The sequence below is a fragment of the Bombus pascuorum genome, chromosome 13 (genome assembly GCF_905332965.1).
Source record: "Bombus pascuorum chromosome 13, iyBomPasc1.1, whole genome shotgun sequence".
Classification (NCBI taxonomy): domain Eukaryota; kingdom Metazoa; phylum Arthropoda; class Insecta; order Hymenoptera; family Apidae; genus Bombus; species Bombus pascuorum.
Genome location: NC_083500.1, coordinates 10,095,925 through 10,119,815, shown reverse-complemented (window position 1 = coordinate 10,119,815; position 23,891 = coordinate 10,095,925). Strand labels below are relative to the sequence as shown.

The 23,891-nt window shown below is 39.5% G+C and overlaps 3 protein-coding genes across 11 annotated transcripts in view; all 3 read right to left on the bottom strand.

Annotated features, from left to right (window-relative positions):
- Positions 1–273: 273 nt before the first annotated feature.
- Positions 274–3,813, bottom strand: LOC132913824 (tubulin monoglutamylase TTLL4-like). Its single transcript, XM_060972421.1, has one exon. It carries the CDS (start codon positions 2,834–2,836, stop codon positions 1,142–1,144), a length of 1,695 nt encoding a protein of 564 aa, XP_060828404.1. The 5' UTR covers positions 2,837–3,813; the 3' UTR covers positions 274–1,141.
- A 154-nt stretch (positions 3,814–3,967) lies between these two features.
- Positions 3,968–23,891, bottom strand: part of LOC132913825 (tubulin monoglutamylase TTLL4-like) — a 255,140-nt gene continuing 235,216 nt past the window's right edge. For 8 of the 9 annotated variants that reach the window (XM_060972427.1, XM_060972422.1, XM_060972424.1 and 5 more), the window contains 2 exons: positions 7,211–7,269; positions 3,968–5,992 (listed from right to left, as the gene is read on the bottom strand). In XM_060972427.1, the coding sequence (XP_060828410.1) occupies positions 4,291–5,973 (1,683 nt within the window). In that variant the 5' untranslated portion in view covers positions 5,974–5,992; positions 7,211–7,269 and the 3' untranslated portion in view covers positions 3,968–4,290. Of the gene's footprint in view, positions 5,993–7,210; positions 7,270–23,058; positions 23,344–23,891 lie in introns of those variants that run through there. The other variant, XM_060972431.1, reaches the window with a different exon arrangement.
- Positions 14,217–16,073, bottom strand: LOC132913848 (enhancer of split mbeta protein-like). Its single transcript, XM_060972469.1, has one exon. It carries the CDS (start codon positions 15,403–15,405, stop codon positions 14,782–14,784), a length of 624 nt encoding a protein of 207 aa, XP_060828452.1. The 5' UTR covers positions 15,406–16,073; the 3' UTR covers positions 14,217–14,781.

Here is a 23,891-nt window from a genome sequence, read left to right as displayed (position 1 = left end):
TGCCAATCTTCCGTCGACGTTGATACCTTAATTTCTCCAGAATGAGCAATTAGTTTACACCGGATTATTTTTATAGCTTTTTAAGATCGTTTTTTTTTTATCGATAAAAGTTTCTTCACGCTCTACTATATCTTTAATTTTTTATGAATCTCTTCTTTTTTTTACTCTCTATATAATTTTATCTTTTACTGTTATGAAGTGAATTTTTTGATTTTTATCGTTGGTGTAATTTAAGGAAATATCGAGTACCGTTGGCTCAAAAAAGAAAATTAATTCATCTTACAAAATACAATTATTATTCTTTGTCATGGTTTCAAAGTACACACTAAATTAATAATATTATACAGTATCGCTAGAAAGTGAATCACTTGTTGATTATATATGTACATAAAATTATCAACCGGTATATTTAGCGTGTCGTTTCATTGAAACAACTAATCATTTATGTGTATAATAAACTTTAATATTTTACAATTCTTCAGTCGAGTACACCGAATCAAGAAAATACTGCACACTTTACAACCATATTATGTTTTGGAATATTAACATTTGTGTAGCGATACGTTCCTCGTTATCAAATTTCGTTGTTAAAATAGTTTCGACTAAAAAAATAGCACCAATTTGTAAATGATTTCCTGTCGATCAAACTGAAAAGCAAATAAACTAATTTATTGACAGCTCTTTAATTATTTGTATATATCTTTTGTTTCTAGGCACTATAAGTTACAACTTGTGTAAATTTGTTAAAATGTCGAAAAAATTGTTGCGTACCAATGTTCCACTTCGTAAATTATTTACAAAATAATGTAAAATTCATAATAAACTCATAAAGCATTCCATTATGTTTATGGTTGCAAAATACTACAATGTAGAAAAAACTACATTCAAATTATTCGTTCATCGTCAATGTGTTGTTCGATCATCGATTAATTTATTTCACTTGCACAAATTGCGCTTGGTAATAAATTACTTAAATCGGATTCTGGAAATACTTGTTAATTTTAATCCACGAGGAAAATGAACTGGCTGCAAGTTACTCGAAAAACCACCAAGTGCAACATTCCTTTGAATGCTTTTCCTCGAACAAAATTTCAGAATAACGTTGCCATTTCGCTTACGAAGTAATCACAAGACAGTACCTTCAAGACAAATGATATTTTTTCCTACAAAGTTTCCTCAGTCTCTCGATGCCTCTTGATCGATTATGCGTATACTCGTTCTCCCAGGCATCCAATAGCAAATTATAATATCTAACTGCTTCAAAGAAAGGAAAGTACTTGTGCGTCTCACACGTAGGGAAGATTCTCTCGAAGCCACCAGTCTGCACGATCTCATCCTCGTGCCTTATCAAAACTCTGACGTCATCCGGCGTAAGATGTTTCAAGATCGATTTCAAATAATATTTCCTAGTAGCCTTGTTTATAAAATTATACTGCTTCTTTCTAACCTGTCGTGTCAGCATATTCGAGTACAACTGTCGATTATAACAAATAGCGTTTTTCCTGTAAATCAGCCTAAGAAGTCTCAATTCCTTGCAATTCAGCAGGTCAGGCACGTGAAAACCGACTAGATTCAAGTAATCCTCAGCCAGTTGTCCTTTGACCAACTTACACAACGGTGTGTCGGGTTCCATTGAAGGAAAATCGTTGACTTCGAGCAGCCAAGGTCGATACTGTCTATCCAATAAAACGTCGAAACCGAAAAGCTGATAGAAATTATAAGTCGTCATCGAAGTTCTCTTCCAGGCTCTGTGTAAAGATGGTTCCGCAGAGATTACGGTTTTAATAGCGATGTCTTTGATTTTGGTCCAGATTTGAAGAATGTCCACGTCGTCCATCGCCGCCAGATATTTCCATAGACAGTTCAACGACCACATGTTACCTTTACACTTGTTTGGATCGTCGTTAGGTTTGAAATTCGGATTGACCTTGTTCACGCTGGTGTTCGTTAGGTGCATGAACCTATCCGACAGCGTGTCCACGTGATTAACATACTTGATGGTAGCTAGTCTAACCAAACCTTCGTTATAAACGTAGATCCTAAGGGGATCGATGCTGGTCAGCAGTACGTACAATCTCATGTCAAATTTAATACCATCGATCAGTCTGGGCAAGGAGATGTATCTTTGAACCACGTAAGATCGATAAGTAGGAATCTCGTAGAAATTGGAAACTATTTTTATTCCGCTGCCTGCGCAAGAATCCGGAGGCTTCACGATCCAAACTCCGCCATTCTTCTCCATCAGCTTCTTCAAATTAGCTCTCTCGCCAGGTAGAACAAAGGTCATTGGCATGTAGTAAAAATTGTTGGCGCCAAACTTCTTCCTCATCCTACGAAAGTTCCTCCAGAGTAGTATTTTATCACCTAACTCGTCGCAGCTGGGAAAATGATTCACTTTGGAGAAGTTCTTCGTGCGTCTGAGTTTCGTGTAAGCGGAAGTGCTGCACCAAGTGCCGCACCAATTGTCCGTAGACCTGTTGGTCGTCTTGAAGCCAGAGTTACGGACCACGGCGGCCAGGATTTTTGGCGTGCTTCTCTTCGTCTTCCACCAAAGCAGGTGTCTGGTGATCTGATCAGGCAGTTTGGCGGTCTCGTTCGAATGAAAGATAATGAATGGCGGCACATGGGCGAACAAGCTCCATCGCATCGATAGCAACAAGTTTTTGTCGCCAGAACCGACTGGATCGACGATTGTTCGACGAAACGGTCTGGCCATCATCAGCCGTTCGGTGATGTCCACGTAAGAATACATTTCGTCGTCCTCGAGATTGTAAGTGGATGATAATTTACCGGAACAGGTACTCGTACTGGAGTCTCGCTGCGATCGAATTGTCATTGCTTCTTTTTCGTCTCGATTGCCTCGCGATTTTTCTGTTTCTGGTCGTGGTGGTCCCGTTAGAATCGAGTTGAGTTGGAATCCAGATTGGTGTCACTGGGAATTTAAAGTGTTTGACCGAAAGTGAGAAAGTTAGAGGTTAGTGATGGGTGAAACGAGTGAAGTTTGTGGATTTATCTTTTTTGGATTATCGTGTGTTTTGAAGTTGGGATATCGTTCGTGAGATCGATAGCTGGTGGCTTGAAATGACGAAATTTGTTCGCGTTAATTTTCGACTTTTGTCATTTTTATTCGAATTATTTGCTTCGTTACAAATATAAGTAGGTATCAAAGTATGCTTTTTGATTTCGTTTATTTATATATATATTTTAAATGAAATATACGATGAAAGTATAGTTAAGGGAGCGATATACAGAATTAAGATACGCTGTATCGATATCAATCTCTATCTTTTTTATTTTACTATCGAGGAATTAGAAAAAGAATTACAATTGATAAGAATTACAGATGACAGCTGGGAATAATTGACAATGTAATTCGTTTATTTCATACATATAGTTCACAAAAATAGAGAATTTGGACAACAAATTCTAATAAGCTTTTTGCTTTTAACCATTACAATTTCGTTTATTGACACGTTTTGTTCTACTGTAACACTGATAAGTTCACCTAAATGAACAATGGCATCTGTCAGTGTAATTTTCAAATAACATAACTCAACGATAGTAGCCATCTTTTTATCGAATAGAAAATTAAATATTCCAACCTAACTGTTACTTTTCTTTCATAAACAGATTTAATAAAAACTGAACATGCCAAGACCTATTTTTATTAACATAATTTTCGAGAACTGCCCACTGTTACTGTAGAGCATCGATGCATTAACGCAATTTACTTATAAACATTATTATTTCACGAAGAGATCCAATAAGAACCGAATGTGCCAATAAACATCGTATTAACGAGTTATCAATACACTTCTGTACCTGAATTTGCAAATAAAATGTATCATAAAGGTACGTTAAACAAGAATTTTACAAATCTGTGTATTTTTCTAATTATGTCGATATAAATCCAGAAACCTGATCTTGGACATCCTGAAGAGAAATAACTAACCAATTCGCTGAACCATTTTCATCGTTGTAAAATGATTTATTAAGCCAAACAATATCGTACATAAAAAAAAATTGCACAACCGTGAAATAGGCACATAACGTGAACATTTTGTAACATATAGTCCCTAGATCGGTCATTCGCGTATAACAAGATGGCGATACAGTATACATGTATATAGATATATATGTATATATAAAAAAGAAAGAGAAAGGGCTCCGGCATTTTTCCATTTTCTTTTCCTCCCCTTTTTGCTTTTCTGATTCATCGCGACGGTTTCGTCAACGCGGTCGCGACGAGAACAGCATCAGTTTAGGCCGCTGGAGTATAAACATAGTCACCTAACAGACGGATGCCTGCTCCAAATGATATTTCTGCTGGCAGAGTTTCTGTAATCTCATTATCCCTTCTGACCTATTTTCCGCGTATTTAGTCTCCCACGCATCGAACAGCAGGTTATAGTACCTTGGAACGTCAAAGTACTGCAGGTACTTGTAGCTAGTAGCCGTTGGAAAAATTTGTTCAAACGTATTCAACTGCGTTAGCTCGTCCTCGTACACGATCAGCTGCCTAACATCATCCGGAGTCAAAGTTTTGATTATAGATTCCAAATATTCCTCTCGATTCCTCAGATTCGAATAAACAGACTGTTTAACACGTTCGTCGTAACTCAACGTGGTTTTATATAGCCTGTAATCTTGGCACACTATGTCTAACTGATATTTCTCTGCTAGTTTCTTGACTTCTTTAGCCGGTAAAGAGTTTGGTAATTGATAGCCAACTATGTTGAGCACAGCCTGGATCAATGGTCCTTTGATAGCGCTGTCTAATCCCGAGGAAGACTTCAACGAGGGCGAGATGTTCACTTCTAGCAACCAAGGCTTCAAGTTCTCGTCCAAAAGAATATCAAATCCAAATAGCTCGTAGCAACAGTACCGAGACGATGTGTTAATCCTCGTCAGAGATGTGATATTCGATTCACCAGCTATCATCGTCTTCACGACGATGTCCTTCATACTGGCCCATAACATGGAAACGTTTACGTGTTCCTGCTCTAGATAAGACCAAAGCGTCTTAAGTGCCCACTTGTCAGTGTACGTAGAGTTGTTTTTGTTGATACTGTAATTGGTCAGATGCATGAAGCGGTTGTTGAGGTAGCTTATGTCGTCGCTGTATTTGACGGAGGCGAACCGGACCAGCCCGTCCGGATAGATGTAGATCTTCAATGGGTTGAAGCTCGTGACCAGAACGTAGAGACGCAGGTCGAACTTCATCCCACTGATGAGCTTTGGTCTGGACAAGTAGTGTTGCACGATTACCGCGCGCTTCCTCGGGATCTGCGACCAGCGGTTCACCACTTTTATTCCCGTGCCTCTGGCGGACGCCGGTGGTTTTACGATCCATTTCTCCTTGCTGCCCAATTTCTTCCACACTTGGCGAAAACAGCTGAGATCACGCGGCAATACGTAGGTTCTTGGAACGAAATCGAACTCTTGCGCCCCGTGTTTCAGCATCATCTTGCTCAGATTTAACCACAGGCAATCCTTTCGGCCGATCTGGAAGGTGCCTGGGAAGTGGTTGATCTTCTGCGACTCCTTCAGTGCCTTGAAGCACGACGACTTCATGTGCTTGCCCCAAGTTCCACACCACTCCTGGCATATTTTCATCAGATGAAAACCTGAGTTGGTCAAGGTATGACGTACGATTAGTGGTGTGATCGTGCTGAGATGCCACTTCAGGTATTTGGTTACTTCGTAGGGCATTATTGGTCCCATGCTGTCGAACGACTGGAACACGATGTACGGCGCCACATTGGAGAATAAGCTTTTCCTGAGTGGTGTATTGCCAGTCTTATCGCCATTGTTCATGAACAACTGGTCTACAGGTAGAACCAGCTGGTCGATGTCGATGTACGAAGGAATTTCCTCGTCGTCGTCCTCGTTCTGACTCTCGGCGTCACCGTCATCGATACTGTATTCGACGCTCGCGATCTCGTGATGGTGATTGTAGGCGATTACGTCCATCCTGGACAATCTGTAACATCTATGGTGAAACATGTTTGGCTTTAGTTCGATCGGTACGCGGTTCGCATTACGCGAATAGTTCGCGCAAAGATGAATCGGACTAACGATCATTCTCTCACTTTTGTTGTCTCGCGTCATTTTTGCGGTATATCCAACCTATTAAACGTCGACCGTTTATGGTGGCTCGAGATATATCGACCATACGTCACCGCGAAGGTCGACAACTTCCGGTTAGGTTTTTAATTACAGGTTTCACGAACGAATATGCTATATTAAATATAGATTCACGAATGCGTTTCGACTCTTGTGGATACCTTTTCCGAATTTACGTGTATTACAAGAAACATTTTGAAATTATATTGGCAATGCTATGAGACACAACGTGTCGTGATTTGAAAATATATAGAAATTGCATATACGTATATATTTCATATAAATCATAAAATATTTCAACGATCGATTATCCATTATATTAACAAACTTAACGCTTATTATACGTTTAGGATGATTAATCGTGCGGTGTATACTAATTTCTTACTAAATACACGTATGTTTCTGATAAATATCATTTCTAGATATATTTTCGGATTGGTTTCAGACTCAGCCAATGTAATCACGATCATCCTGTTTCGCGGTACTAATGAAATTTGAAAATGTTTCGTACGCACGCGATATTACATTTAAAAAGCTTCTTTCTCGATTTTCGACCGGCGGAGACTTTCTCGCGAATAATAAAAAATTCAGAAAAGAAAAAATAAAGGTGAAAGAACTTTATTTGAGGCAAGCAAACGACAGGCACGGTACGGCTTAATGAGACAGATAATGAGGACGGAATTCATCATAATACCGTGGCAAACGACACGGCGACGTAATAACTTTCGCGGAACGACACGGCTCGTGTTCGCTCGTCGGTACTCGAAAAATCGTGCTCGATTTTCACACGATAGAACATACGATACAAAGTCGAATGCAAACCAGCGGTTTAATAAATGATCGGCTTTCGTGCACATTGAAGGCACATCGTTATGATTCTCCTTAAAGGATGGCAGCTTGTAAAAACGGTTATCGATGCGTCGGCCGCGTTTATACGCTATCGCTTAATGAGCTATATCCAGACGAGAAAGTTTATCATTCGCGTGAATCTCACGTCGCAATCGCTTATAACTTTTTAAATATCGTTGAGACTTTCACGTACGCGTTATCAGTTAACCAATTTTCCCACAACATGCCCACTTACCTATTTAAATTATGTAAACGGCAGCTGTCAGCATTCTGCGGACGGACTTGAGCGGCTACCTGAAACAAACACCAACGTTTCTAGTTATCGTTCGAGCCACAAGGTATATTCGGTGTTATCGAACGTCGATAATAAGGGATAATAAGGGTGAAGTGATATATGACGGTATTTGATTACTTTCGGGGCTATTTCCGAGGCTTGTTGATGCAGGCAACTTGTTCTCGCGTGTCGTTGCTACGGGCACGTTAACATTATCGACCAGAGAGTACTGCACACGACATGATAAAGCAATGCTCGATGCCGTGTATGTGTGTGACCACTACGAACCCATGTACTGCATATGGACAAGAGCATCGACACACTCTTCAAAACGGACTTGAACTTCTCTGAGAAGTTGGAGGGATCAATTCAATAGATGACGTGGCAAAAAAATGTTGCAAAAATTGTTGATTTCCAATTAAACGTACGTTACTCTGTATAAGCTTTCGAAGAGACACGGATAATTCCATCGAAGACATAAATGTACAAGTATTCCGTCATAATTTTTAATATACAATGTATTATCAGACATGAAAGCGTTGGCAAGATGCGAGGATAAGACATTGCAACAACTCAATCAATCGCTACATTTTCTCTTTCGACGAGCGTTACACCATACTGAGAAAAATTGCAGAAAAATCGCCAACCACCAACTGGTTTATAATCGAATTATCTGCGAGTGAAATCGATCGATTTTAAGTTCCGTATCGAAGACGAACGACGCGCGAACCGGTCAATTAAAACAACTCTTGAGGCTTAATGCAGCCATGATACGATCGGGACATGCTCCCTCTGCACTCAGCGTTCGGCCCTCGTTATCGATCGATCGGAAACGGAGCCCATAATAAGAGCAAGATGGAAAAAGAAGAAAGAAAAATCAGGGCAGGGAAACGAGAAGGGAAAACGGGCTATATTAGGGCAAAGTGGAGTTATTTGAGCCAGTGGAATACTCGAGTCGAGCTAAGTAGCTTGCTCTGTAATTTGCCAAATTCGAGGGAATTTTTAATTATTGCTGTTTGTAATTAAAAGACACGATTGTGTTTATTCGATCAGTGGCGGGGAGACGCGATCGCGAGGAAGCGCGTCAATGGGAGTCGAAGATTCTATTTACGATTAGACAATCGATACCACGAACAGATCGATCCCCTATTTCGATTAGGATAATAGAGGTAGTATAGCACTTGATTAAAATGTTCGAGATATTATATATGTCGAGTTATCGTTGGGATTAGAGCGTGTAACGAGTTTTCATTTGGATTAGCCATTGTTACTATACAATATTTTTTTTTTTATTTTATTTTGGTTATTTTACAATTTGTCCTTATGGACATTTGGTAAAGTGTTATATCTTATTGGTGAAGAAAAAAAAAAAAAAAATAAAAATAAATATAGCATGTGGGTGGCTACCCCCAGCGGGGTGCCAGTTTCGTTTTTTCTAAGTTATATCTTTTATGATACTATACAATATAGATGACATTTGATGATTATTAATTACAGAATTTGACAAGTAACCGTGGCGATTAGATACTTTAAGATGCTAATGACAATAATTTTACGTCAACGGGATAGCAAATGAGATTTCTTCCAAAGTCTAAATCGAATTCAATTTACTTGTCCACAATTTAACTGTAACTAAGCTTAATTGTCCATAAATCAATTGTAACTAAAGTCACGTGTTCATAACTCAACCGTAACTAAATTTACTTGTCCACAAACAGAACTCTATACCTCTTTGTACCTCTGGGATCAACAATATTTGTAGAAGAGCTATACAATTACTCCATACTTCTTTTAGGCAAAAGCGTCCATCCCGTTTACGTGACTACGTTTAACGACTAGGTCACCTCGAGCGCAAGACTATTGTCATAAATCCCCGGAGCAAACATCACATTAAATCATAAACGACTATTTCTAAGTCTTATTATTTAAATATAGCCGTAATCCAAAGTCTGGATTAAAGTATTGGGGATTGTCCCAAAAATTCCAAAAGAAAGGTCTCGATGTTCTTTCATCTCCGACATATATTTCCAACAACTTTATATAGAAGCTAGTTACGCTGGTGCGTATGAATATAAATGAAGTAGATGAATTATCGACGGATGAAAACCCGGTAAGATTATTAAATTTATTAATCTAGTAAATTTTAATTTTAAAAATATAAATATTTAAATCAATTCTTAATCATAAAATTAAACTGTCCCTCTATAATTTAATTTAAAAATTAAAATTAATATTTATTTAAAATTATTAAATTTATTAATCTAGTAAATTTTAGTTATTAATATTGACTTATCTGTTCGCAAAGGAAAACTCTTGCTCGGTAGAAATTGCCTCACCACTGGTCGCTTCCGGGTTTAATCTAGGGAAACATTGGAAAACCCACGTTTCCCCAAATTTTACCCTTTGGAGAAATAACCATAAGGAACCTCTTAATTCGAGGATTTGAGTCACCTAACGGCAAATCAAAAGGTCTTCTTTTACGATAGTTCCTTAGGATTATTGCAGTCCAACTAATTACGTTGACATGGCGAGTGACCGCCTCGACCGAGGGATTGATTCCGAGCTACGCAAAAATTCACCCGACGAAACATCTTGAAAGCTTCACGATCATACTTTTCTACTTCTATCAAAATTCGTCAAAAAGTAACCAGATTAACGTTAATAATCTCAGCGGTAATTAGCATAATTCGATAGCGTGCTTTATTTCGCGAAGCTACACATTTTATGATTTATTCTATTAGTTTTCGTGCAATGTCTCCTCGCTGGCTCAAACAACTCCACCATAAACTTATTCGGAAAATTGTCTCCGTCTTAATGTCTTTTCTCGCTCGACTTGCTTAAGTCATAAAAGATATAACCTAGCAAACACGAAGATGGCACCCTGCTGGGGGTAGCCACCCACGTGCTATATTTTATTTTTATTTTTTTTACCAATAAGATATAATACTTTACCAAATGTCCTTCAGGACAAATTGTAAAAACCAAAAAAAACTTGCTGAAGCAAAGATATTTTATCATTCTTTCGCTATTGTATCGAACACTAATGATATCTCGTAATATTGTAAGAAAGTAAGCGCCATTACTTCTGTTGCGAATTATCAACTAATATTGCGAATTATCTGTTGCAAATTATCAACGAAGTATAACTAAAGAGGAACTGGTCAGGTCGAACCCATCGGTCGATACCTCGAATGATTTAACGCTCAAAATAGAGGAGGTTTAATGTATCGAGTGTATTTTACCCACGCTACGACCATCTGTTGATGAACTTTAAGTATTTACCTGCATTGTACGACGATCTGATGATGAACTTTGTCTTTGAACCGTACTGTACGACGATCTGATGATGAACTTTGTCTTTGAACCGTACTGTACGACGATATGTGGACGAACTTTAAGTCTTTGAACCGCACTGTACGACGATATGTGGACGAACTGTCCCAGTACAGGAAATGTCCCAGTACGTTGCCGATTGCCCTTACCAACCGTTAGGTCTCGTCCATTCATCGTGCCTTCTCGGCCAGGGATTTTCCGTAATCTTTAAGTCACTAGATTTACAGCTCGGGCAGGTCAGGTAATTCCAAGGAATTTTCCAAAGAAGCGAGTAGCCTTGTTCGAAACATAAAACAGATGGCCATTCAAAATCCTGAACAACTTTCGTATTAGCATACATCGATGAAATGGACAAAGCCGGCGAAACGTTCGAATTGGCAGGGAAAAGCACGGTAAGAGAAAACAAAAGAGAGAAAATTCCCATAACGTAGAGGCAGCGTGAAGAATCGGCCGATGGCTATTAAAGGATAAAGCTGCGATGATTGCTTGGAAATTTGGCGCGATCGCAATTATACGCCTCGATATTTTTTTTCTCTTCAACGATGAAAAAACATCTGCGCGTCTTCGCGTTATTACAGTTTTTAATCGCCCGCCATGCATCGAACCTGGCGATCTCGATCCATTTGGCATATGTGTAATTTATCGCGTGGTTATGGATCGCGCGTTGAAAGTGAATCCGGAACTCGACGCGTGTGATTGGAATGGGGCGCGCTGGGTGTCGAATTGGCGGGAAAAGTGATTTGAATTGCTCGTAAAACGTATGTTTGGTATACAAAAACGTAACTGATTATTAAAGGACAGATGTGTATGTGTTCTTTAATTTTGACTCGCAAACGCACGAGTTTTTTAATGTATCAGGAAATGTCTGATCTTTTACCGATTTCCTCCACTGGATCGCTAAAGGGATTAGTTCAAGATTTATGCGAACGTAATCATAAATCATAGATGAAATAGAAAATTCTCGGTTACAAATGTTTAATCTCCTGGCTTATTTATTTACAGATCGAATCTTGTACAGTCCTGTACAGTCTGTCGGACTATTACTTTCGTAAATAATTGCGTAACTAAAATTTTGGATTACGTTAAGAAAGTGTTCTTATCTGATTCTGCTTGAAACCATCAGGGGCACGATATTTCAAAATCTTTTTGATAAGATTCTTAACTCGTTTAACGTGACTGCAACCTAAACAACAAATATTTTAATCAAAACAATGTCCAATTGTCGATAGTAACGATACCATATCGAATTAAATTTTCGGTACAGATAACGAACAAGGAACAAATTTATAGGAAAACTAAATTAAAAAAAATAATAATTTAATCTGCAACCCGATTCCTTTCAAATAATTGCCCGTCAAATAATTTCCAAAGACCGTTGCAGAAGCTGTGAACAAACCCTGCTGCAACGATGCGAGGATTTATCTGGTTCATCAAAGATACAACGGAGCCCCGAATGTGTCTCAAATTGCTATCATTAATAACACGAAGAACGTTCAAGATTAACCTTCTCGCGCGTAATCTTTCTCACTCATCTACACTCATCTACACGGATCAACAGCAGCAGCATTAACAACGATTTGTAACGATGCTGGAAAACGCGAACAAGTCTCACTGTCTCGTTCTTTCTGCAGTCGAAAATTTCTTTCTCGTCGTGGAGCTCCTTTTTTGGCGAAGGAATCGCCGTCCTTTCGATGATCTCGTAAATTACAGGATCGCAAATTATAGGACACCCTGTATAGTAAGTTGCGAAACGATCCGCGCGAAATGCTCGAGAGAAGAGACGATTGATGGGTCCGCGTGTCGTGAAAGTAGCGAATCAGTGATCCGTCGAAATTAGGTTATCACCGGAATCGCGCTGCTTTTTTCCTTTTTTCTTTTCTTTTTCTTTCTTTCTTGCATTTAATAATCGCCCGAATTGATTTAACATGGATCGAGAACACGGGTAAGAAAGATACGTTAAACATAATATATGGTACCGGTCAAACACTATCTGAACACTTCCTTGTTTTTAACGAGATATAATTTTAATTGCACGCAAGAACGCCTCAGTTTTATTATTCCTACGTCGTACGTGTAAGTAGTAAGTTATTACGACACGGTATTTATTTTCGACGAGTAAAATACCGTGTTTGGGTATTATTCGTAGAAAGTATGTTCATGAAAACGTGATCACCTAAACGATATATATAATTAGTGAAAAGTTTCAGATCAATGTGTGTTTAGTGGAATATAATTTATGAAGCAATTAGGTTGGAATTTTGGTATCTTGGAAGACTCTCTTATCAACGATCTATCGAAATTCAGAACAGGAGCAAGAGATTCAAAATGGGTAGAAATGGGGAAGATCTATTATCAACGATCTATTGAAATTCAGAACAGGAGCAAGAGATTCAAAATGGGTAGAAATGGGGAAGATCGAATATTTTTGACTGATAGCGTATGCCATCTCATTCGATCAATTGTTTTTATCATCTCATTATAGATCAGTTGTTCTAATGCAATTATGTTAGTTTCTTCGAGCAAGCGATTAATTTTTCTTTGAATTATTTTGATATTTGATATTTCTTAAAATAATGGCAATGTCCCGGATACATAAATTCAGACAAATATTAAAAGGATTGGAAAATTGGAATTTTTATTCAGATATGGTCAGGTATTATCGCTTCTTGAAAAATCAGCTTCTTTTTTCAATCTTAATCAGATTCTTGTGTCTGGAATCGAAATCGTCGAACGACAGGTGTTGTTCGGCATTTTACCAATGTCGATGCTTCCCATGGAAGTGACATAATTTCTGTTCCCCAAACCTGTGCTCTCTTTTTGAAGCACGCTCCTTTTTTGGTGGGCGACACCATGCTCTTGTATTTTTCCATCGAAATTATAAATTAAAACGAAGCTATCGACCGGCTTTCCGATGAAACTCACGGCGATTGATGGAGACGATTTAAATTTTCAGTGATAAATTATTCCATTAAATTTCGGTAAGTCCTTGAATCTTTTTTTTTATACATAACGTCCATAGTTTTTGTATATTTCTGTTTGCCAGGTTTCTTAAAAATAAAGTCCGTTTCTCGCGAAAGTATGTACATGGAATGTCATTTTGTCGGATAGAAATGTAACTGCATATAATTTCCTTAAAATAACATATATTCGATTATCGAGGTTACTTCTCCTGCGATTCAGCACATTTTTCTAACGACTAATTCTTTCGATCATCAGTTTCAGAATTCCAAAATCCTTGCAATGGAAATTTTACACTTTTCTTGCCTACAATTTTTCTTCAAATAATTTTTACATTAAAAGTTACTCAGATGAAATAGAGCAAAATCGTATTCTTTCTTCGAGTAGATCGATGCATTCTAAAGAATTAGAGCTGTGCAACAATTGCTGGCTGTTGTTAAATAAACGAACTGCGATTTTAACGAAATAACCAAACATACCATTGATTATCATACAAAATATTTTTTATTTATCAACAGTATGTTTTCATACCATTCCATCTCTTCTTTTATGCAGAAATTAATGAATATAAATGAAACAGGCAGTGTACATTGACGTAATGAAACGATAACGAGATCGAGGAGTTTAAAGGACCAAGGATGAAGGATCGATGAAACGAAAGAACAAAGAACAAGAATTAAGATTGAAACAATCTATTTATTTATTTCTGCATGACGTGCGATCGGTTTTAACAAAAACATCGCGTGGACATCGTTACGTCTAAAGAAAATCTTGTCTCTTAAACATAACAAATTAACATCTATAGTAACAATAATCCTCCTACTTTACGAATATAGTTTACATGTCAGGTACACAATCGAACCCTATCACAGACGTGTCACTTAAAGCTTCGTCACCTATTTACAATACAGTTAGTTGAAAGAAAAAGAGGAAATAAAGAGAAGATGTTCCCGAAGACGGTACCGGATGTGATATTCAATTATTTACCAAAGCAACATTAATATTATGAATATTAATTAGGAAACGCCCTCGGTCAACAAACACGAGGCGTAACAATTTTCGATATATGGAAGACAAATGATTCGTCGTTTTTTCTCGCATTCGCTGTGCCTCTGCCCCACGATCGGCAGAATTTCTTCACCGGAAAGGAACAAATGAAATCGAATTGCTAATTGAAGATCTTCGATGATCTTTTGAACTTGATCTTTATCGTTCAAACTTCGTCCTCTCGGATTTTTCCATCACCACGGTCTCCAAACAGCGTTAGAAGATTCTGTGGATTCGCCCGAAGAACTCACCACGCTGACAGGACTTTGTGGCGGTGTGTAAACGTTTTGTGACACGTTAATCATCACGCCGGCAACTGGACTGACAGCGGGTGTCGTTTTACTAACAGCGGTCACCGTGGTGGTGGCGGTGCTCGTCGACGCTGGTCCTTCGAGTCGTCGCAAACATCCGCCAAGGTGTCTCATTAACTGTGCACCAGCGGCTGGATGAACGGCTGCTGCCACAGGAGTCGATAGGAACGACGAAACTTCCTGCGCGCACTGGGTGAATCCTTCTCTGAATCTGTCCGCGTAGCTGTTCTCCGGTGTTAGAGTGAGCCTTCTGGCAGCCCTGAGCGTGTGAAGATGACGAACAGTGAGTTCAAGTATGTCAGCCTTCTCCAGCTTCGCCACGTTCTCGCCCTCGGCCTGCAGAGCAGTCACCATGAGATCCTTTAGCTCATCGAGACAACGATTGATCCTGGCCCGCCTTTTTCTCTCCAGCATCGGTTTCATCACCTTTCTGTACTGATAAGTCCTCGACACTGGCTCCTCGTACTCCATACCGCCGACCGGTGTGTAGGTGGTATGTGGTGTCATGATTCTTATAACGATAAGAGTCTCTTCTTCACTTGCCACTTGTCACAAACCAGCCCACCCTTCAGAAACAATTCGATAGGAACGCGGAACGTTCCAATCGATAGATTGATAAAAATATACAGTTCGATAAGAGTAACTCGATGACGCACACAAAATATGCGTTACAAGATGCTATGTACGACTGATGTGTGTGTGTGTATGCGTTCTCTCGGAGTGCCGAGAATAGCGTACACTGCCGTGTTCACAACGGATCTGAGTCCCTGGTGGGGACCGACCGGTTACTTATACCCTTTACGGATCGCCCCCACCAACTGTCCCATCGTTGGTGCCCCTTCCATACAATCTGTGGGCTCTGGGCGGGGAGAAGGGTATCGGCCACGGGGACAGGGGGAACGGAAAGGGGGAGAGACGCACGAGTGAACCCTGCAGCCCGTGCACAGCCAGCCAGCAGCCGGAGCGTATCGTGGGAAGCTCGCGGGCCGAACAGTTCCCACAGATCGGGGGCCTGTTGGGCCCGGCACAGGTTCCCTCCACGCGTCTCCCGGCGCTCTGTGTGCGCGTCTATGTATTTCACTGAGTGTACACGTGTGTCGCGGTATATCCGTGCGTGTGTTTGAGTGTGCACGGTCGACTGGCGCAGGGGGGCCCCTTCGTTGGTGCCAGAGAGCGCGCGGGAGAGGACCTTTTCGTGCACACCTGCACGTATTCTGGCTCGGGGTGAGGAGAATGGGCATCTCTTCGATGTGCTGCCGCTCTGTCGTTGCTTCTGCTTCTCTCCTACTACTCTTACCCCTGGCCCCCGCGTCGATACGGGGCGCAGGGCAGTCAAGACCAGGGGAAAAAAGAAGCGGCGAGCACACGCCATGACGCGCGACCAGCACGAGGACGACCCGCGCGATACGCTCCAATCTTCCCGCTCTTTCTCCCGTAGCCTCTCTTTCTCTCGCTCTTCTCTTCCGCTACTGCTCGCCTCGTCTTCTTCTTCTTCTTGCTTTTTCTTACTTTTTCTGGCCGCTTCTCTTGTTCGTCGCTTTTGTTCGAGCCTCTGTGCACCTCGTCGCCGCCGAGAACGATATTGTTGGTGATGCTATCGCGCGAGCGCGAATACGCTCGCGGATGCGATTTTGGATAGAATTTCAGCCCACGTGGGAGAAGCGCTTAACATTTGATCCGTATTAATTCATAGGGGATAGGCTGTTTAAGAAAACTGTTCCAAATTTGAACAAACTTTTAGATTCTTTTTAAAAGTAATCCACCTATGCGTTAACATATTTCTAGTAGATTAATGTATAATAGTAACAAATCTGTTTTGCATATGAAAGACCGTAAACGCTCGAAGGTATCGATAGAAATTTGTCGAAAGAGATGAGTTTGATCTTGGCGAGATTTTTTAGATGAGATTCCAGAGATTGCAAAGTAACAAAAAATGATAAACATTTTGTAAGATTTGTTAGTGGCTGTGTGATTTCTTCGCGGTAAACGAACATATGAATACAACCGTAAGTTCGTCTCTTTTCACTCAATTACCTCTTAGTTTTATTCAAAACATTTACAGTTGTTGAAAAATACGGCGACAATGAATATTCGCGAAGCACAACGCAATCAAGCATTCAGCATTTAAAATTTTCAACTAGCCGGTTTATTTTTAAGATCGTCGTTCATGAATAAAATATCCTGAATTTCATATGGCCGTGAAGGAACTCGCGAAACACTTTCCCTCTCCATCTGCTGATTTTGATAGTGCTCTGTTTTCTCGTGTCATGTAAGAGTCATACACCTGTATGTATCCGTGGAAATACACGTTACAGGCCATTACACGTTTCCATCTCTTCGTTCTATTTTTATTTAAACACTTGTTAATCAACGTCAGACTGTTATCATGGGAAATGCGTTGATTGATCGATTATTCGTTACACGAAAGGAACATCGACGAGCGTTACTACCTTTGCTTCGAACGCGATCGATAAGGGATGCTGGCCTCTTAATAAACAGTCGGTGATATCTAGAAATACGTAACTCGAACGAAACGAAGAAAAATGTGGGTAATTTTTTTGTGACTTTCACGAAAACGCTTTCGCCGGAGGTTAATTAAAAATTGTCATATCTTCGGTGTGTATCGCTCAACGAATAATCCATTTCCTTTGGCAGCCACTCGATGTGGTAATTAACTCGTCAAATAGCTTGGCTCGCAAGAAATATTCCGTCGCAACGCGTGAAATATTCGTCTTTTTTTAATTTACACGTTCGTGCAACTTTGGCTCGCGGTAATCGTTCGCCTCTTTCGGAACACCGGTATAATGTCCTTCGCCGCTGTTTATGGCTACGTGTATTATGCGAATGGCCGCTAAAGATACCTTATTATTGTTATTATTTTGAAGATCCTTTGATTAAATAAGATGTTTTTAATGAATATCGTGGATGAATTTTATTTTGACTAAATTATTATGGTTGGATGAAGTCTGTGACTGAAGCGACGTCCCTGAGTTACTTGGACAAGCAGATTTTCGATTTCGGAGAAAAATTACACGGCTTTCTTAGATTTTACTGGCTGATAACTAAATATAAATTAAATATTATTATAAAATTATCGACGTTGCAAAGTAGGATAAAAGAAACGACCGATTAAATAAATTCATATCGCAATGTAAATTCTATGCTGTTCTTCAATCCTCATTTTCCTGTTTCTGATAATTAATGCTTAAAGGAGACGTGCTTTATTGATTGAATGATGCAACAGAGACTCGTAAAAGTTGAATGTTTGCTAAAAACTTGAACGTTTTTGGTTTTGTTTCGCCTTCTTTTTCTTTCAGAGCTGCCATATAAATTAGTTAAGAAGTTTATTAAATACCATAAATTCAGTTAAATCCGTAAGACACGATAACACGTTAATAATATGGCTTCTCGAAACAGTTTCGACTATGCGCACCGTAGGAAAAGGGTTAACGACCAGCCTTCCAAAGGTTACGATCCAATCCATACAAAAAACATAGCCAGACGTTTCACGCACGAAGCTCAAGAGCCACTGACTTCTCAAGTTATAATGTAAATTCCATTCACGTCTACGAGAATATTTTGAACAAAATTGATTCTTAAAAATCAATGTTCAATAATAATATTGTCACCTGTAGCTGTGAAACTAACTGTTTATCGGTTCACCAACAATCTTTTCCTTCGGATTCCTCAATTTCTATACCGTTTCCTAAACGATTTCCAAAACTGATAAAAATAGCGTCACGTTTGTAATGGTATGCCAGGTATTCCAGAGTTTAACATCCAAACTCCACTGTGACACACATTTCTATGGAAGAACGAAAAACATGCGGTCTATTACCAGAGATTTGTCTCGCCTATGAAATATTACAATCAGCATACCACGAAATCTCGCGGCTTTTGTGTCGTTAAACGTCTCATAAATGCGTACAAAATCGCGGGCCATCTATAAATTTGTACACTTTGACCAAGTTCAAATATCGTTCCTGAAAATCGATCGAAGTATCCGTATGCTCGTAAACGATACTACTCTCCGTTTAATTCATCTTTCTCTTAAACCGTATATTTTTCAATGTTAACAATTCCTGCACATTTCTGAACTTTTCCTGTCCCTGTACTAATGGGTTGACAACGAAGTGATTGCGGATTTTGTCATTAGGTAGTATTGACAATATAATGTACAGTAAACACTATAATTACAACGTGGAAAGAAGAGTTGACAGGCTCGTTTGTATAATTTCATGTTATTGGGCTGGCAACTAAGTGGTTGCGGATTTTGTCATTAGGTTGTATTGATAAATCCGCAACCACTTAGTTGCCAACCCAATATAATGTACAATAAAACAATAAAATTACAACATGAAAAGAAAAGTTGACAGACTCGTTTGTATAATTTCATATTATTGGGCTGGCAATTAAGTGATTGCAGATTTGTCAATACCACCTCATGACAGTACAGTAAAACAATAATATACAGTAAAACAATATAATTGTAACATGGGAAGAAAAGTTGTCAGACTCGTTTGTATAATTTCATATTATTGGGCTGGCAATTAAGTGGTTGCGGATTTTGTCATTAGGTTGTATTGATAAATCCGCAATCACTTAGTTGCCAACCCAATATAATGTACAATAAAATAATAAAATTACAACATGAAAAGAAAAGTTAACAGACTCGTTTGCATAATTTCATATTATTGGGCTGGCAATTAAGTGATTGCAGATTTGTCAATACCACCTCATGACAGTATAGTAAAACAATAATATACAGTAAAACAATATAATTGTAACATGGGAAGAAAAGTTGTCAGACTCGTTTGTATAATTTCATATTATTGGGCTGGCAATTAAGTGGTTGCGGATTTTGTCATTAGGTTGTATTGATAAATCCGCAACCACTTAGTTGCCAACCCAATAATTTCAGAGGACGTGTCCCTACTTTTCGTATCTTACGACGACTCTCTTTGATTCTCTTCTTTTTCTCTGTACTTCAAAAAAAAAAGTTTTACCCATTAATCTCGATGATTAAACGATTAAACGATCTTCGCGATACGTCATTTCCATTTCCATCTAATCTACCGATCTACGGATCTTACGACGCTAGCAAAGCAGCGTCTCATGAGACGCGGTGTAGTAGTACGTGGCACTTGTCGGCATGCCAGGCGCTCGACATCGAATTTTCGATAAGGAACGAGTTCTCTGGGACGGTAGTTTTTGCGACGCGGAGAAGCTAAGCGGACGACAGCCTGGTCGCTTTGACCGGTTTATCGGAATCCGGGCGACGCGTTGTCGCGGTGCATCGCCGCGGCTAGAGCCACGACACTTGTTGATTCACTGGAATACCACCGACGCGGAGCACGTGTACGCGCGTGTCGCCACCACTCCTGGCACTCGCCGCTTCCGACCGCGCCGCTGAATCACGACTTGGCGGAGCTGAGAGCCGATCGAGCGCCTCGCCGCACTGGACCAGTTTCTATTCTACTCGATGTGGAACAATTGAAATAGTCGCGTGATCGCTACGCGTCCTCTTTCGTGCTGGTCGAGCTTCGTTACCAGCTGAGTACAATATTTGGCACGAGGTACACTGGCTCGTGAAATTATTTCGATATTCATCACAGCGAAGCTTTATGTTCGTATCGTGCACCTGATACGAAATATTTTCGGAATTTCATTGATGTCGTATTGAGATACGATCGACTCGGTTGCATTGGTCAACTTTGAAACTGACCCGAAAATACGTGCAGGATTTGTAAATTATTTAATGAAATATTAGCAGAGAACAGGAGTACACACGGCAGGGTGTCCTTTGTTTCTTTGTTAGAGGATTTCCTAGGAAATTAACGGTTTCGTAATTATAGCTAGGCGAATTTAACAAAAGTATCGGAACACTTATCGTAGTAAATTTGGATGTTGAAGTACGTACGTTGTACGTTGAGCTAAATATCTCGTAACCGTCTTGCATTTTCAGATTTACTTGTATATAGATCAATGTACAATAGAATTTACGTATTTCAGTTCGTCAGTGCATAAGAAATACATATTTTATTTAAGTGCTGTTCCATTGGTTATGCCCATAAATATTTTAAATATGAATATTTAGATACGAGCATACGCAAATATCCATAATTTCTCATGTTTTTGTCACGGTAAAAGGCAACATTAAATCTGTCAGCGTCAAATTTATGCATTTATAACCACGCATATCGCATTTATACACAATCATATTTTTATGAATATATATATATCTTCATGTTTTTTTTTTTTATTTTATTTTGGTTATTTTACAATTTGTCCTCATGGACATTTGGTAAAGTGTTATATCTTGTTGGTGAAGAAAAAAAAAAAAAAATAAAAATAAATATAGCATGTGGGCGGCTACCCCCAGCGGGGTGCCAGCTTCGTTTTTTTTTTTCTAAGTTATATCTTTTATGAATATCTTCATATAACATGAATTCTGTAATATTCCTGCTCTTCAAATTCTCCATAAATTCATGAACAGCAGCAATCCGTAATAATACCGGTAATAACGACCATATTCTACCCTCTATCCAACACGAATTTCGTACGAGTGACAACTCGTGTCGAACATCCCTTAGGAAACAACCCTCGAGAAACAACACCAAGTGTATTGCACGCACGATAATCCAAGTTCTCCGCTTGCACTACCGATTATCCACAGAAGACCGGTTCACTTTCTTGGGACACGTTTGACCGGCATTAGAAAAGGATTCGTCGTGGTTGTGGTATGAGTAACCGGTTTCCAGGTTGCCAGGATCGTGCAGCTCGGCAGCCGATTTTTCGAATTAAGCGTGCGATCTTAATGACCAGCAGCAGCCCGTCCCTGGCGCAGGCCGCTTGGACAGGTTTCGCTTGCGGGACTTAACGAGGTGTTTAGCCCTTTTGGAAGCCGATAGGCCAAACACGGGTCCGAGTGGGCCGGCCGAGTATTTACGAGGCTTTACCTCTAAACTGCGAAAGCCGATCTCGTGGAGCCATGGATCGGCCGCAACGATCGTGTCTGTTTGTCGTTCGTTAAAGAATTTCGCTGCCGTTTTTTTGCTACACCTGGACGAGATGGACTTTTAAACTGGCGATCGGCTTCGTTTTACGAGTCGTTGTACGACAGTATGCCGTTTTCAAGAGAAACGTCTCTGTTGCAAAACGAGATTGCTGATAGAGTTTGTTCCGAAAATATGAAACAGCCGAATTCATCCCTTGGCACTCGTATTTTTCACTCTCTTTCTCTTCACGCGGATTCTTGCTTCAGCGCTGGACGACATACTATATGTGTGTTAAATTGAAAAATTAGAATGGGAGGTTCGTTTCCTGAAAAATATTCTTCCTGCTAAGTAATTCGACGAAGTGTAATTGAAAGTGAGATTGAAAGAGCGTCGATTTTTAGGGAACGAGAGTATCGGAGTACTTTACGACTTGGATTCTCGGTTATCGACTGACTAATCGTCTTTGCGACGATTTAACGAACGTACGCAGCGGTAGACGAAAGAAAGTTGACGAAGTAAGATACGTCAAAAGACACTGTACTTTCACAAAATGCATTTATATTTAACAAATGCGACGAATAAATATTGCATAAACGTATTAATTTTTCCCTACAATGTCATTCGACATGACTGTGTCGTTGTTCTACTTGAAAGTTCGAGATCGAAGATAAGACATTTTTAATCTGTAACAGCATCGTTATCGCTTCTACGATAATACAGCGGAAGAAAATTTTGACAAAGTAACACGAAGCGTAAAATTATCGTTGTTACGGAGAAAGTTTCAACCTGCATAGCGAAATATCGATCGTTCGATTCCTCCAAATAGGAATGGTAATACCTGCATTTAAATAGCAAGGTCGACACTTTCAGCGGAATTATTTTTCAGTTACATAATAACGTGTGTTTTACCTTCGTACCGACGTATCTCACATTTTTCAGATAATATAGCAACTCGTAGTCTGCATACACGTGTACTTAATGCACGCATACTGCACAAGCACAAAATACATAGAAACCAAATTCATGGTTTCTATTCTCCAAGCGAAATTATAAATAAACTTAAAAAATTCTCTTCGATTGTGTTAAACGTGCACGATCGATAGCTTGATCGAGCGATTTAAATATTAAAGAATCGTCGAAATATTACTCAGAAATATATTACCTTTCGTATCTCTTCCACGACGAATGCCAGTCAGGGAATTAAAAGATAGACGATTTATCACTGTATCGTACAATAGTGTTCTATAAATATGGAAATACACGTATCACAGGTATCGTACGCGTTCTGAGCACCAAGAGGAGCAACCAAAGATAAAGAAACACTGTCTCAGCTCCTATCTTGCACTCTATTATCTATGACACGCGCGTGTTCAATACAATTGTGCCGGTGCCGCCACAATATATTTTCGCGTTCGTTTTGGCATTGTGCCGGACTTCTCGGTTACGCTGAAATAATTTCGTCAACTGCGTACTGATGTGTCATCTACTTATTATTAATGCGCCCGCATCAATGGCCCACTCGATCATCGTTGCAAATTTAATTTTAAAATCTTTTTCTATTCGCCGATTACGCGCACCTACTTGCTACGTTCTTATTAATCGAGGGTCGATGATTCATTTTGCTTTTTATAAATAAAACATCGATGCCTCTAAAGGCTTTTCTAAACTCGCGTAATGTCTGGTATTTTGTTGATCGCGGTTTTGATATGCTAATGTTAGAACGTCGTGATATGTAATTTGTCTATCGTTTCCTGAAAAATATTCTTCCTGCTAAGTAATTCGACGAAGTGTAATTGAAAGTGAGATTGAAAGAGCGTCGATTTTTAGGGAACCAGAGTATCGGAGTACTTTACGACTTGGATTCTCGGTTATCGACTGACTAATCGTCTTTGCATGAATTTAAATCTGAAAATAGAAACGTAGGACTGCGAGCTGAATCACGCGATGAAATTTATCAAAACGCCGGCTTTCTTCGAATCGTGCTTCGTGATTCTT